Source organism: Rhea americana, unplaced genomic scaffold (genome assembly GCF_003343005.1).
Source record: "Rhea americana isolate MKP2758 unplaced genomic scaffold, rheAme1 scaffold_43, whole genome shotgun sequence".
Classification (NCBI taxonomy): Eukaryota; Metazoa; Chordata; class Aves; order Rheiformes; family Rheidae; genus Rhea; species Rhea americana.
Window position 1 is genome coordinate 4,358,812 of NW_028186568.1, and position 16,250 is coordinate 4,375,061.

Sequence of the window (16,250 nt, forward strand, 5' to 3'; positions counted from 1 at the left end):
GAATTTGTCTTCGGAAATTTTTAAAAAAGCAAAAATCAGATGATCCAATCTACAGTGCTGCAAAATCTCAAAAAGAAGACAGACTGACTGACACTGTAAGCAAAATTCTTTTTGAAACACAAAAAATATTACAGAATTAAGAGTTTGGAATATAGCTGTGAAACACCACACATGATCCCTCTTCCCTGGGAAGTAAGTCACAAAGTTTATTAGGCTTTTCTACATGCTACTTTATCTAAAATACACACTTAATTCTTGCAGTTCCCTGAAAAGGAAGCACAGATAGGAATTGATCCCTTTCAAGGGAAACCCAACCAGCATGGAGCAGATCCTCAGTGGAGTAAAACCTCTCCACTGAAATACATGGAACAGGAATCTGCTCAGCATCTGCAAACCAATTTATGAAAAAAAGTTGATATACCATACAAGGACAAGATGCACTAATGCAGCATAAGACAAAAACAAGTTTTGTTGTGGATGTTCCAACATTTCTACACAAGATTTTGCAGCATATAAAAATTGCTTCATGTGAATGAAAAACTTTTTTATCTGCAACCTCTCTGCATAGTTTGAAAATGCTACTGTGGACATGGATTTCAAAGGCCACCCAACAAGCAATGCTCAACTATATATTCTTCACAGGGTAGCATATGAACAGCACATTTCAGTTTTAATAGACTGAGAAATCATTACCACAGAAAAAAGGCTGAGAACTCAGAGAAATTTTTACCAATAAACACATTCCTTGACCAGAAAACACTAAATAAAAATATCACTTTCAGACAAAAGATGAATTTTGCTTTTGAGACAATATTTTTTCACAATATCACTGCAAGTAACAAAGGACAATCTAGAATCCTTTCTTTTAGGAATGTCAATAATATCTTACGTTTTGCAAGAAGCTAACTATACCTTATTAAATTAGACAAAGAGAACTTTAATAAGAGCTCTTATTAAATTTCAGAGAACTCTGAAATTACTTTAGAAGTGGACGGTTTGAAGGACTTCTGTAAAATTTGAACAGTCCTTTGCAAGTACTTTGGTGACTGGGATGAACCTCTATATAATTATTGGAATGTTGTCTGCAAGACATTATTTTAGAGATGTTCAATTTCTCCGAAAGTGATATGAAACAAATGAGAAGAGAAAAAACTTCCCTTGAAGGATATGCATAAGGATAAACAATGTTRACGAGGTTAAAAGAAAATTTGTTTTTTTTAAAATGCGTTCTAAGAAAAAGCCAAGCAAACAAATGTCAGGATGCAATGCAATTTTGAATTACCAAACACTGCCACCATGCGTTTGCTTCAAAGACTTTCAGGCTGCTTAAAAGCAGCTAGAAGATATGCAATCAAAGATAAAATAAATTAAATTTCTTGCTCTATCTGTTCCTGTAAAACCTTTCTGTATAGCACAGTAGTAATGACAACCCCCAAAAGGTTGCATTTGAAGTTCTAAATATACGCCAGCCACGTGTATAGCATTTCTTTAAGGATGGATGGTGCTGATTCGGCTCCCTTCTATCGTCATGATGGAGACCAGTAACTAGAGAGTGATGGAGAGGCAATAATGAACAAGTATTGTTTCCACACACAAATGCCTACCATAATTGATGTTTTATTGTGTTTATACAGTGGCCAGCTCAAAAAAATTCTGCTTCAACATGATGGTACCAAAACCACAAATATCCACACAGCTACAACATAATTACTTCAAAGATCAGCTATTCCTCAAGCTCCTACATATATGAACAAAGACATTCGTATGATGGAGACAATGGATTTAGAGTGCTTAATTTTTATCTGTTCCGATGTAAGACACACAGGATTCCTACTCTTACCTGAAAACCAAGTCCATTCCAATCTGAATTAAGAACATACTATTTCTTATTATTTAATACTATCTTTTATCTTATTGGAAGGCAAGCAGGGGAATTACATCTCACTACTGAAAAGCTAAAACGATTGAATATGCTCCTCTTCTTATTTAGAAAGGATGTTCAAGAAGCTGCAGAGGAATTCCATTGACTAGTACAGAAAGACAGATGCCTGGTTTTCTTCAATGATTTCAAAACTTCTGTCATAAATTCTTTGAGTTAGGATGCTTGCCATTAGCTTGTAAGATCAAGAAGAGAAGCAAACCACCAGCTTTTTTTTTTAACTTTATTTCCTCCCTATTAATTAAGCTTGGATGAAGTGACTGAACAATGATCACTCCCTCATTAGCATCACCCAGTTTTCAGACATTCTTTGAAAACAAAGCATTTCAACCACCTTCCTCAGACCACGTTGTAGACTCCACATCTGTGTCTGTTTCGCTTCACTTAGTGAATACTAGTTCCAGGGAAATACAGAGCTAAGGGCCAACAATTAAAACACACAGAAGTAATACTTTGATTAAATACCACACTTGCACTCATACATTTTGATACAATTCTAGATATCTGAGACTTCAGAAATGGAAGAATTTTGAAAAAGACTGGACAACTATTTGAATGTGTAAGGGACAACAATGGAATTTTGGACATATCGGCTCCAGATTTAATTCTATTTAGGACAAAAAAAAATCAGGGCAGTTGTATCAAAACTTGATTTGTTTTGTCAGCTTTACTTGCATGTGTACCCTCTGGATATCTTTGGTTATTTCAGGCTTCCTTTTCTCTCAGGAATATTGAATGTTCACAGTCCAAGCTCCTTCTATTATCTTAAAACTCAAAAKGACTTCAAACAGATAGCAGAGAGGAATAACAGAAGTGGAGAAAACTACTTCAAGAAACTTCTAAGAGGAGAAACCTAACAATCTTTATCATGTCTTAGGCCGTTTGTTCTTCAATACACACTGTAGAACATATACTTATCCTGTAACTCCAGTCTGTAAGTCTTGTAACAGTGTGAAGAAACCATTTAGGTCTGCTGGAAAAGTCTAAGAGGTAACAGTGGCAAGTCAGAATTAATTAGATTGACCCAATATGTTCCAAATTTGGCTAACAATAGACCGTTGCAACATTTCCATCAGAGAGTTTCAGAAATAGGAAAAACAAATAGAAGAGCTACAATTTACCCTGTTACTTTGACATTAAACATTCAAGGACTGCAAGAAAGTATGCAAAAGTTTGCTGAGCAGGTACAAGAGGAGATACAGATAGATTTTRGCCATATAAATATTCCTGTGAAGTTGGTACCCTAACTGATCCATCTGTATGTTATTAAGTTTGCAATTGCTTTATGCTAAGTATAAACTTAAAATAAATTTGAAATAAGCAGAATAGAGTATACCTAATATTCAGGGAAACCCTCCTCTTCCATTTTCTTAAATGCTTCCAATAAGTGTTAGTGACTGTCCTTTTGCCCTAAATCTCTCAGACTTTGGAGAATTTACTACATTTGAATAACCTAAAGAGATAAGTGATTACACGATTGCTGTGTGGTTTTATGCATAAATGATATAAATAAAAACACAAAGACTATTCTTCTTTTACACTAATCACTATTTTCCATTTGCAAATATATGGATAACATGTACTGGTAATAAGTGGAGGTACTGCTTTTTTGCAAGTTCACTAGCAAACATAGTTTTTAATTGCTCAGAAACATTAACCAAACTAGTTGAAGTTGCAAGAACTCAATCAAGTGCATATATTGGTATGGTATAGGCGTGTCTTTTTATATGGGATAACCCTTCTCTATGGGTAGGTTTTCTAAGATAGTCCTTCAAGGGAGAGTGGGATGCTATATAACCAGTTTTGTTTGTACATTTGCTTCTACATCTCTTATTTACATAATGCTGTGAAGTTTATAGTATACCCAGAAGCTGCCAATTTACTCCTCCTTAGGCATACATGGATGAAAAGAACTGCACATAAAATAGTTTTAGCAAATATTAAATAGAGGAGGAAAATAAAAACTATTATGCTGTTAGAAATACGCATATGGTCTTTAAATTGCTTTTCAGTGCATGAATATACTTCCAATAAGAAAAAAGTGCATCAACTGTTTAGGTACTTTTAAACCATGACTGTTTTAATTTCTTAATCTTCCTACAATAAATAGGTAAAGCTTAAATAAATCTTTGCCTTACAATACTTATCACCAGCAAAACAAGTGTGTTAAATGTCACTACCAAACTTCACTTTCCAGAAAGTAACACTTTTGAGCAAAGACAATGGAGAGAAATACCCCTTCAAAAATATAATTAGGATTTGCTATCTCAGGTATTAGAAAACAGCTGAAATCTCTGACTGTGGCTCATAGGCTATATTTGATTCACTCTCTAATTCTCGCTTCTCACATCACTTAATTCTGTAGTAACAAAAAGTTTAAGAAATGATATAAAAGTTCAATTTCAAACACAAAATATATTGCAAGAGTAGTACAAAGGAGGTAATATGATCTTAGTTTATACTTGACCCCCACCTCTCGCAATAAACTGAACTAGTAGCAGTTCGGTTATTCTCTCACTGATTTCCAGTGAAAAAATATTGCAAAGAATCATATTAAAAATGTAACTTGAATCTCTAATCCTTTGTATAGTCAAACATTCTGCAGACACTACTCTGTGGTTTTACTCTCTGTAGGATAAAGCAAACAGATCTAGATTGGTGGTCTTCTGTAAGTCAGTTCTTAAATTGATGCATTCCTTTGAAATGCTACTCATTGGGGGGATGAGAAAGGGGAGAATTGCTTTTGAAAAAAATAAATTATTCAAATGAATGTAGTATGCAACATGGGAAAACTTTTCAAACCACAATGAGTATGTGTCTGAGAGTGTGTACATGTGAGTGTTCAGATTTAATCTGTATGAAATTAACTCACTAGCTAAGGAAATAAGTAGTGGGAATTAGTAGATAAAAATGTGAAAAAAATCAAGAGAGACATGTATTATGCAACAGTTATTTTATATCCTTGTCTTTTTTTTTAAATTCTAGAACGCGTGTTATCAGTTTATCTCTATACAATATTTGACTCTGTTTTGAACTAACAGTAATACTCAATTTCAATGAGCACTATTGATGCTAAATGTTGCAATAAGCAACATTTTTAAAGTAAGAAACAGTTTGACATTGTTTGCAGCATATTTCATCAAAATGAAAAACAAATTTTTCTATTTAAAATTTTTGCAGAGCATTTATTCACCCTGCTTTCTTAGATATTTTCAATATAATAGAAAAATAGGAAAGCCAAGCTACAAAACACATAATACACTTAAAGTAGAATTTGTATCATCCTGAATTAGCTCACAACCAATTCTTTTCAATGGATTTAGTAGAGTTCATTTTTGGGAAGCTTGATCATTCAACTCCAATATCAGCAACTTTCTTCTAGTAAAAATAATAAATACTGCATTTGAAATTTGACAGTGATTGATGAAGTTTGTCTTTAAATGTCAGACTTGTATTTGGTGACTCTAAAACTCTCACCATACAATAACGTTCAAATAATCTTAAAGTAACTTATGTAGCTAACTGCATTAATGTTAGTTTTTTATCAATGAATCTCTTTATTTTTGTCAAAGCCTTGTTTGTAAGCTTCATGGTTTCATCCCACTTGTTTCTCTCTGGACTTGTGTATGTCTCCAAGTTCTCAGTATACTGCAAGATTGACTTCAAAAACCTTTAAGAAATAAAAACAAAGGAGAAAACTCATTAAAGAATAAAAGAAAAAGGCACTCAATGACTGACTTAAAGATGCTACTTTCTCTGCATTTGCAGATCTGCCTCTGGGTGATCAGCACCGTAAGTTTTCTTCTACTTCTGGAAGAGAACCACTCTGTCACTCTCACAGTAAGAAGCAGTGATTTTCATAACTGCAATGAAACACTGCCATGCAAAGAGTGTGGTGATATAATGTGCAACATAATTTTCCCTGACAAGGCCTCCTTGCCTTTCACAGACAAAAGGCCTACAATATCCAATTAGCTGTTAACTGACATATTGACACACGAGTAAAATTCCCCACATAATAAACACAGCTTTTATGCATTAATATGGTTTGAGTATGCAATTATTCTCTAGTTTTACTAATGAGAATTCTAATAAAAACCGAAAACGTCAATAATTGGASGATATATTTTCAGCTAAGTTATTTTAGTTCTTGTATGAGATATAATGACAATTGCAATAACAAAAAGATGACTGACAACGTATTGAAAATTATGCTGTTAGGTTTTACTTTTTTCCTTGAAAGATTTATACTACAGATCAAATCTACTCAAATGGCCATGAAAGCAATATGTACAACTCCCTATCTGCATAATGTAAATACTTACTTTAGATACTGCTGATAATCAAAAGGATTCTTCTTATAAACCGAATGGATATTGACTAGTTCTAGAGTTATCAGCACTAAGATCAGACGTAACACAGGTGACAAAAACTTAATGCTAGAAATAAGCAAAAAATATTTAATGATAAACAAATTAAATTAAATCAAATTAAAGTAAAATTGTTACTATAAATCATTCTTCCAACTTCTGAACCCATTCTAAAAAGCTGGATAATGAATGTGGAAAAAAGAAAGACAGTTAGAAGTCCATGAGTGAAGAGTAGAGCAAATACCAAAACTATAAGCAAACTAAGACTATAAACTATGAAACAATAACAAAAATGAGGAAAAAGAGAAATACACACACACACACACACACACACACACACACACACACACACACACAGAGAGAGAGAGAGAGAGAGAGAGCGCGAGCGTGCGCATACGCATGTTAAGGAAGCCTCTCCACCCATTACTCCAAAGATAGTAAGACGGAGTTAAACTAAATTACCAATATGTACTGTAAACTTAAGCTATATTTCTTAAATAACACAGTTACTGTCTTGAGGAATATCACCTGGCCAATGAATTTAAGCTTATTATTTCCCTAAAATAACAATCAAAATAAATAAGTGGATGTAAGCACACAGCCAGGGCTCACGTCTAGCCATACCTCCGCCCTTCTGCAACACAATACACTTTCTAAACAGTTATGATTAAGGCTTTTAAATGCCTTTAAGATAAATTACTCTGAAACACTAAAGTTTATACCTCTCTTCCTATCTTCCCCTTCAGTTTTTAAAGAAGATTCATAAATCCTTGGAAAGCATCTCTGAATGGGAACAAAATTAATGGAATCCTAAAAAAAAAATATCTCTTTCATCTGTACAGATGACAATCAAGCTATGATAAAAAGCAGTAGAACTAAAGAAGATAGACTGGATTTTTGAATTACCAATTCTTCCTATTTAGACATAAAAAGTGCCATTCAAGTCTGAGTACAGTGAGTTAAAATAATTTCAAGACCCTAAAATTTAAATATTTTTATTTGAAAGCTTATAATTTCCAGGGAAATACCATAATTTAAAAAATACTAATTAATCTCCAACTTCAGATTTTCTTGTTTTTTCAATATTAATACATAATGAAAATATGTACACATAAACTTCTAAGCAACAGCAGTATGCCACCACCCTCTCATAAACCTAGCCACAAAGTGAAGAAAAACCATCATCCAACCTGTTTAACATTCTTAGATAGTTATGCCTCTGACGAGAACGCAGAGTTTTGTTTATCCACTGTTTATATCTCAACTCAACGCTCACAATAACTTGTTCTGACACTTGATGGCACTGTGTGCTTATTTTACGGAGAACCCCCACTATTTCCAGAACAGACCGTGGCGAGTAAAGCGTGCAAATCCGAGTATCACAAAGCTCAATCAACAGCCTTCAAAACAAGAAATAATTATTAGTTTCAATCTTTTGCTAGCAGAATTTAACATTCATATTCAATTTCATATTCAGCACAGTTTGAGTAATAATGTTCTAACTCAGAAAAGTTGGAAGCAGATTACTGTTACCTGGTGACTCAAAAAAGCAAGATCTATGTAGTATGAGCAGTGACTATGTTCCCTATTACTTTATTGAATATAATTACAAAACTGCTAGTAATAAACATGTTTCCCAATTCAGATCAAAGAAATACAGTCACAATAAACAAAACTGCCTATCTGAAATGATACACTGTACACATCAAATCACAACATGGTTGAGGTTGAAGCTTTCCACTACAGTTAAATTCATAATGAATAAGTACCCACCATTGTAAAATCCACTAAAATAAATGGTATTARCTAACACCTCCATTAGTGTGTGGTCTTTCTTTTGGGCAGAACAAGCAATAAATATACAAGATTCTGTAACATGCAGAGGTGAAGCCATTGTTTTAAATCAAGACCACACCAGATGACACTTTGTTAAAACACTCAAAACCTTTCTGCAGTCATATCCTGCTCTGCTAACAYGTTACACATCATTTTAAATATGCAGATCTTAGAGAAGTGTTTTTTCACCTTCTTCATGCCCAAATAATCTTTGGAACAACAAAACAATAATGAGTACAAGTGATAAAGGCAGAAAACTCTACAAATGGCTTTAAGCTTTAGTATTCAAGCTTTTTCTAATTAATGAGAAATGTTGACAGATTGATGGGTAATAAATAGAAGGGACCCAGACTACAGAAGTAAAGCAACAGGTATTACCCTGTTTGCACTGTTCTGCTCATATCTGATGGGGTTTGATTAGAACATACTAACTCAGACACAGGGCTCTTAAGACTGTCACAAGAGTGCCAATTAAAAGCCCAAATGTTTTGATTATTATTTCAAATTAAATATAATTGGAGCTATCAATATACCTCTAAGTATGACAATAAATRTAAACATGTTATTTTCTATTTCAGAATCTTGATATTAAAGCATATAAAGTAGTACGTAGAGATATATCACTATTTTAAATGTCATGCATAACTGTGACATCAATCACAATAAAACAAAATTTTGATACAATATTAGCACATAAAACAGATTAAAACTAACTTAATCTAGCAAGCACAGAAATGACCTGATATATTTAAAACATTTTGCTTCTTCAAATTTGAAAGAAAACTAGTTATTTTTTCCATGCTAATTTCAAAACAAAGCCCTTCTGTCCCAAATCTGTTCTTCATTTTGAAGACAACCCACAGCTGAACAATTTTTAGATTAAAACAGCAGCAAAGTTGGAAAAATGCATGCAACTGCTCTAAAAATAGTAGATGAATAACTTAGGGATGAAATTTCTTGTATTGGGTTGTTCACAGAAGCAGTAGGCAAAAGGGAGTACATAAAGCTTACCTGTCTGTTTGGTCACTATTCACTGGATCATCTGAACTGCAGTAATCCTGGGGCATATATTGCCGCAACTGAGAGAAAACTTCAGCTGTCTTTAAAACAGAAGTAGTAGCTTCAGCATTTCCTCCAAACCTTAAAACAAAACAAAAAATTAAGATTTGAGATGAAAACAAAGCATAGTGTTTATTATTAGTCTAAACAACAGAGATCAAGATGTAAATTTTTTTGGTAGAAGTATATTCAATATCTGGTCTCTGTCTCATATTTCAGTTCCTTTCTCTCTATTTTATGAGCATGATTTTCTTTAACTCAAAATTACTTTCTCTCACTATCACTCTTCTGAATCCTTCTTAATCCTTTACTCTTTAATCAAAATTCTGAAGCACATTGAGTACATACCAGGTGCACTGAATTTTCATCTCTCAGCTTTTCCTGTTGGCTTCTCAGATGAATTTCTCTAAATCAGTACAATTTTCTCCAGTGATGTTATTAATGATTTCCTCCTTTTCAAATCACAAGAGAATGTTACATTCTTTTTCTACTTAATATCTTGTGTAAAATCTTCCACTGATTTGGCTCACAAGCCCTTTTTCAAACAAGCAACTGTTTTCTGTTTTTCCTCTGGTAAGCCATCTTATTGTCTTTGCTCTGATTGGCTCAAGCTCTAGTTTTACTTCCTAACAGCTCCTTCAATATCTCTTCAGAAACAGAACTGAAACTGCTGCATGTTTCAGATGTGTCCTCATTCCCTTCTAGTTATTGCACTGACTTCACTTTTTACAGTACCTTATGCATATTGATGTGTATAGCATAGATAAAAGCTTAAAAAAAACCAAACCAAAACAAAAAACAACAAAGGGAGACAGTAGAAACCAAAGCAGTTGTGAGAAGATCCCTAGTAAAGTATTTGAAAAGGGCGTATCACCATCTCAGTTTCCATTGTTCAAAACTATTTCGGGAACTATCTTTTTTAATAGCAGATATATACCCTTTAATTGCTTGAACTTGTTCCTCAGGCACTATTGGTAACTCCAACCATAAGTGAATGCTCTTCATACATTCCAGCACCTAAGAATTCAAAATGTACCRTAAAGAATTTTTGTAAAGGGTAGTCATTGACATATTGGACAATATATTTTATTTTTCTTATTATAAGGGGTTATTTTAGAAAAAATATCTGCAATAAGTAGTAAGTTGCTTGTTCGGTAGTTGTATTTGCAGAACAGCAAACATTCAGGTAAGAATAAAACTGTACAATAATCCAGAAAACACAAATGCAGCCTGAATGCCTCAACAGAAGGAATACTTAATTACTTCTCCTTTAAACAACTCTAAATTTTGTGCAACAAAACTTGAAAGCTCATTAAAAAAAACAATGTAAAACAGACAGGAGGCTGCCTCAAAATTCTAACTTTTTAGGAAAATCAAAGCACAAAGACAATAGACCAATTTCAAGGACTCATGAATTCAAATGCTTCAAGGTGGAAGTACCTACCTGTTTTTTGAGGCGGGAAATTGGATGAAATCGAGAACAGTAACAACTTGCACACTTCATCAGTTGTTTTATGACCACATGTTCCTGATTTATAGAATAATAGACAATACATAACATTTTTTAAAAACTAAGTCCCAATCCTATGCAGACTTAGACTTATGCTTAACTAAGTAAGCCCCTTAGAATACTGAAGTCAACTAAGACTTCCAGATGTGTGAGGGATGAAAGCAGTAACAAGCACACTGAGTGTTTAAACCTTAATTTCTTTGATACACTTTAGCTCTGAAACCTGACAGCAGTAACCATGTATTCTCTTAATGCAGCAGCATGCAATATATCTTGAGAAACAAAGCGTTTCCCAACTCCTAACAAATAGAAGATTTATCTCAAAGTTTGCTTTATCAAATTGAAAGAAGGTAATTGTAAATATTAACAGGAACTTGGAAGAAATAAAGGTAATAATCACTAACGTTGAGAAACCTATTGCTAGAGAAGAAGTGGGCACAAATTCACCTTACAGACTGCAGACACAAACCACGTGTCCATTACTGTTCCACTTCTATTATTTACRGTGTCTCAGAGAGAAACAGAATCTTAAATCTTACATGCCTCAATGGCTGAACTACAATGGTTCTATGTATCTGCTGAATTACCAGAAAGGCAAACAGGATAGGTGTCAACACAATCTGACAAAATGAAGTGGCATCTCTATAAACTGTAAATCAACCGTGTGAATAAGGAGTGCTTAAGCTAACAAATTAAGCTACAATAAGAAAAAGTAACCTTTGGGAAAGCCTTTTGTATGTATTTCACTGCAATACTAGAGAAACACATTTTCACARTTTGTACTCGGGAACACTGTATTTACACAAAAAGTGACTATCAAGAAAAATGCAGTTTTAAGACTCTCAAAAGTTAGATCTGGCATTCAAAACAAATCATTCTGACAGCATAACATTGATCCCTACCTTAAAAACAACCACGTCCTCATCTGAAAATCTGCACAGAAGTGTGACTGCAAATGCAGCTATCTGATTGGCTACTTCTCTGGGAAAGGCTTTTAGACTGATCTCTCCATGGCTTAAATGATCTCTTATACGTGGACCTTCCTGGTGGTTCAAAAAATCCCAAAGAAATTCCTGTAAGAGCACAAGCATGTAAGCAGACAGAGCTAAATATATAAAATACCTTCTGAAATACAAGCATGTGATTGAGTCCATAGGAAAAGGACATTTAGACGATCAAAAAAAAAAAAAAAAAAAAAAAAAAACATGCATGCTGTGCTTGTAACAAAAAAGGGGACAACTCTTCCACCTTCCTAGCTTCTGAAAAAAATCAAAACTAACATATAAACTATTTCATGACAGATAACATCTGATCACCTTTGGTTTTGTGTCCCAGGTTCTTCATAACTCCACTGCCTCTGGCACCCAGTGCAGTAAACTCAGGTCTTCCCCTACAGTCTCAAAGGCCTCTAAATTCTATGTTCCTGCTTTTCAGGTTCCTTAGCTGTTTAGGTGGCAAGAGGCAGGAAATGCTCTGGAAGGTTTGTAGCTACCTTTGCGCCCTCTACACAGCTAGGATAAGTTGTCTCCCAGAGGAAATTAGTTTTGATTTTCCCTGAGTAAGACACCAGTTTTTCCTTCTACACTACTCGGTCGATTTTCATGATTCTAGTAGGAATCTCTTCGAGACTTATTTTTCAGCCAGACGGATATTCTCAAATCTCAACCCAATACAGCACGTTCTGTACTCCTTTGTATCCTTCGCACTGGAAAAGCTAAGATGAGGAGCTTCTGATTTTAAGCTGCTAGAGAGAGGCTATGTGAACTGAACAAACATTATGCCTAATCATAAATATATTGCTAAATAATTTAAAAAAAAATCAAAACACTTGCCATTGCAGGTTCTTCAAGAACTAATGGAAGCTGATTGATTTCTTCGTTATTCAACTGTTTTGCTAGCATCTAGAAAAAGTCATTTAAATAGAAAAGTTATTACTGAAGCCAGAACAATCACAGGAAAAACACCAACTTAAGCAGTAAACTTCTCTAACAATAAGCAATTACTCCTCCAACTCAGAATCAAAGTGCTTATTTATTTTTGACAAACAATTTGAGATAATTGAAAAGAGCCAAAAATTTTGAGGTCTTCAACTTGCAAACTTTATTTGTATTCACTTCAAATGCATGCATCTAGGGGAAATGACTTTCTTTTTTTCTGTGAGATGAAGAAATATAACATTAAAACATTTAGAAGAAATTAAAGTCTGTTCATTAAAATTCTGACATTATATTAGAAAAAATGACAAGTACCTCATCAAAAGTGGTGTAGAGAGCAGAAGACTGTAAGAGAAGATAATATAATTAATGTTTAAAAGAAAACAATTAACTAGACTTGTATATGGAATTTATATTTATTCATTTACATCAGAGAACAGAAGAGTGCAAACAGGGAAAACCAGTTACAAATGAAAAAAGGGACTGCTGGACTTCTTGCCAATTTTTTAAAAAATAAATTTAACATGACCTACTTTGCAACATAAACTACTGTGATTGACTATTAACATTCAAGTACTTTTTCAAGTCTCTTTTACTATCAGACATATGTATATATTTTTTTTAAAGAGACATTGGCAAAACTCTACTGAAAATTTATAAATGATGTCCCCCCATTTTTTTTTTTTGGGGGGGGGGGAATGTTAAAAAAATGTAAGTGTTTAGAAATCGTGTTTCTGGAATAACTGTTTTGAAGCACTAATTGTTAGTCCTTAATTATAATTTATTTTAGACAGAAATTTACCTCAGCTGTTAGCAATYGATTTGGACATTTATTAGTCGCAGTGAAGAGCAATCTAAGTCCAACTTCCAGCTGAGGGAGTAAGAGAATCATACAGTCAGCATACCTGAAAAAATAAGAGAAATACACAAAAAGTTTTCCCCCTTTTAGAAATATAATCCAAGTTGAAATTAGAACCATCTCAGAGAATCAGTCTTAGAACATAGAAACTCTCAGCCACACAGCCTGGAACAAAATTCCTTTGTAATGAGCCCTTTATAAACAAACACTAAATGACTATCTCTGCCCAACAGAATTTGAACACCTAATTCAAACTAGCTCACAGGTGACAGTAACTTAAAAAAAGAACATGGGAAAGGAAGACAAAGTAATGAATTTTTTTAAAACTAAGCAGATTTATATCTGAAGATGTGAATATTTTCCATTTGCTTTGTAAAGTTCTCCTTGCTGGCTTCATCTGCTGCAGTTCCTCTTTTTAGGTTTCAATATCCAGTTCTGGTTTGCACAAACTGAAGCACAGAAAATGCAATTCTCCATGAAATGTTCAACCCAGGGGAAAAAAAATGCAGTATTTGATTTTGGCATTTTGCTGCATTGTAATAAGGAAAAGTTCTCAAAGCCAACAATCAAAATAAAGCAGCAAGTCCATGAACCTTCTGAGAGAACCCCCTGCAATGCTTAACTATATACTGTTAGGCAACAGACCGAACAAAAAGCTTTGAAATCAACAAATCCTGCTGATGAGCATTCTATAAATAATGGGTATTTATAAATAAAAATCTTACTAAGAGGAAAAAAAAATGTTACCTGCCTTGCTTGAAAGCTGTTAAAGCAGCAATCCAAAATGGCAACATTGTTTTTAGGACAAAACTGGACAATTTTACTAGCTCTTCAGCTAAGGAAAGCACTTCATGATTAAGATCTGCAAGTTAACAAAATAACATTACTAATCTCTCTATATGTACAGATTATTTATTTATTCCTAATATATTATTAAAAATACATGATTACTTAAGCATTTATAAAGGAAGACTTAAAAGGATTCAATTTAACTATGCAGTATAATGACAGTCCTATTTAAAATCATAAACTGAATGAATTTAAAATTGCATTTTTTGTGATAATTTAAAATGACATTAAAACAAAGCAGCTAAAAACTCGTGGTTGCTTATTAGTAGGACTAAAAGGTTACACAGCAAGCAGGCCAACTTCTGTTGAGTTGTTCTCCATCTACTTCAGATAAAGTGTAAGATACAATGATCATTTTAATTTGTTGAGAATTAGTACACTAGTATAAACATTCTAACATGACTACTTATTCCTACCTTAGTCATTTTCTGTAATGAAACTTTAGCATAATAAATGATCACTTCGTACTTTAATGTTACCATGTCATGAAACTCACTCACTTATGAACTAACATTATAAATATTTTCCAAGGGAAAGCTTAAATTTGCAAGTGTGATTTAATTGTAGTAGGTATTTTTAGAACAAATAAACATAACAAATAAATAATCAGTTCCATGAACAGACTTTTCACTGGCAAGCTGATTAAATAGCACAAACTAGCTATGACCACCACTAAGACCAAGACTTCACATCTGCTGTTGCTACTTTTAAAACAGCAAGAATAAAGCAGATAAAGTCTGCAGCCAGGGAGATGATATTTTCATCAGACACTCTTCAGGGTAGTAAAGAAGTGTTACTATCCTGTACTCTGTTTCAGCACTATATGCCCTGGTAGCTGCACAGTGCATCTGCTAGGACTCTTGGAGCTGGAACTGGAAGCCACTCATTCTAGAAAGAGTTAAAAATTTTGTAAAGGCAAGCTAGATAATTGTTATATTAACTGCATGCTCACCATCAAAAAATTGGTATAGTTCAAATATTTTAGAAACATTAATGCTACATGTTTCAGTGTGTTACAATGATTTTAGAGTGCAGTACTTTTTATCCAATAGTCAGTACAGCTGTCTGTGTATTAGAAAGTTGTTCTACAAGCATAATTGCTTCATCCAATGACAGCAGGTATCTTAACTAAGAAATTCAATCCTAGAACAGTGAAAAAATGCATTATTTTCAACAGCACTTTTGAGCAATGAAATAACAACGAATGCAGCATAATCAAAACTTGCTAATGTTTAAATACTTGCCTGGAAATACATTCAGCTCCTCTAAGCTAATGAAGGTCACATATGGTCGATGTATTAAAATGCATTTAGTTTGCAGAAGGTATGTCTGTAGCAACTGACCCAATCCTGCAGTTAAAAAAAGCAGCATAGCACAGTATCTAGAGAGAATATCATAATACATTAGAAAAGTTTACACAACTAAGTATTATGTAAAAGAATCAACATTTGTTGGCTAGGGAAAACTTTTTTTTGCTTTTTCAAAGAAAATTAAATGCCTCAACTCAGAAGAGCAGTGGAGTTTAGGCCTTTAATAATTGATTACTTTCACAAACATGAAAAAATAAATGTGGAATTAGTATTCTCTGTTGACTGCTGCTGCTCTTCCTCCTACTCCATTCCTCTGCCTTTTGTTCTCAGTTATTCCCCATTGCCTTAACAGACAAGCAACCAGGTTTCCCAAAAGACCTTAAACTTTTTCAATTTTYCCGTTAGTCAGTTTTATGACTAGTATGCTTTACCAGTTTTATAAGAGCTGAAATATTCTATGGAAATGTGATTCCAACACAAGCAGAAGAACTGAAGGAAAACTTTCAGGATACTGCCAGAAGAATTTGGAAGCTAAGCAAAATTCCAATAGTTTTTTTTTTTTTTTTTTTTTTTTTTTTTTTTTT

At 33.6% G+C, this 16,250-nt stretch overlaps 1 protein-coding gene across 6 annotated transcripts in view; it reads right to left on the reverse strand.

Annotated features, from left to right (window-relative positions):
• Positions 1-4,875: 4,875 nt before the first annotated feature.
• Positions 4,876-16,250, reverse strand: part of ERMARD (ER membrane associated RNA degradation) — an 18,530-nt gene continuing 7,155 nt past the window's right edge. For 4 of the 6 annotated variants that reach the window (XM_085315517.1, XM_085315518.1, XM_085315516.1 and 1 more), the window contains 12 exons: positions 15,601-15,737; positions 14,255-14,369; positions 13,451-13,553; positions 12,964-12,993; positions 12,547-12,615; positions 11,617-11,787; positions 10,649-10,732; positions 10,142-10,221; positions 9,157-9,285; positions 7,500-7,709; positions 6,265-6,378; positions 4,876-5,609 (listed from right to left, as the gene is read on the reverse strand). In XM_085315517.1, coding sequence (XP_085171643.1) covers positions 5,450-5,609; positions 6,265-6,378; positions 7,500-7,709; positions 9,157-9,285; positions 10,142-10,221; positions 10,649-10,732; positions 11,617-11,787; positions 12,547-12,615; positions 12,964-12,993; positions 13,451-13,553; positions 14,255-14,369; positions 15,601-15,737 — 1,402 coding nt within the window. In that variant the 3' untranslated portion in view covers positions 4,876-5,449. Of the gene's footprint in view, positions 5,610-6,264; positions 6,379-7,031; positions 7,120-7,499; positions 7,710-9,156; positions 9,286-10,141; positions 10,222-10,648; positions 10,733-11,616; positions 11,788-12,546; positions 12,616-12,963; positions 12,994-13,450; positions 13,554-14,254; positions 14,370-15,600; positions 15,738-16,250 lie in introns of those variants that run through there. The other 2 variants (XM_085315520.1, XM_085315521.1) reach the window with 2 other exon arrangements.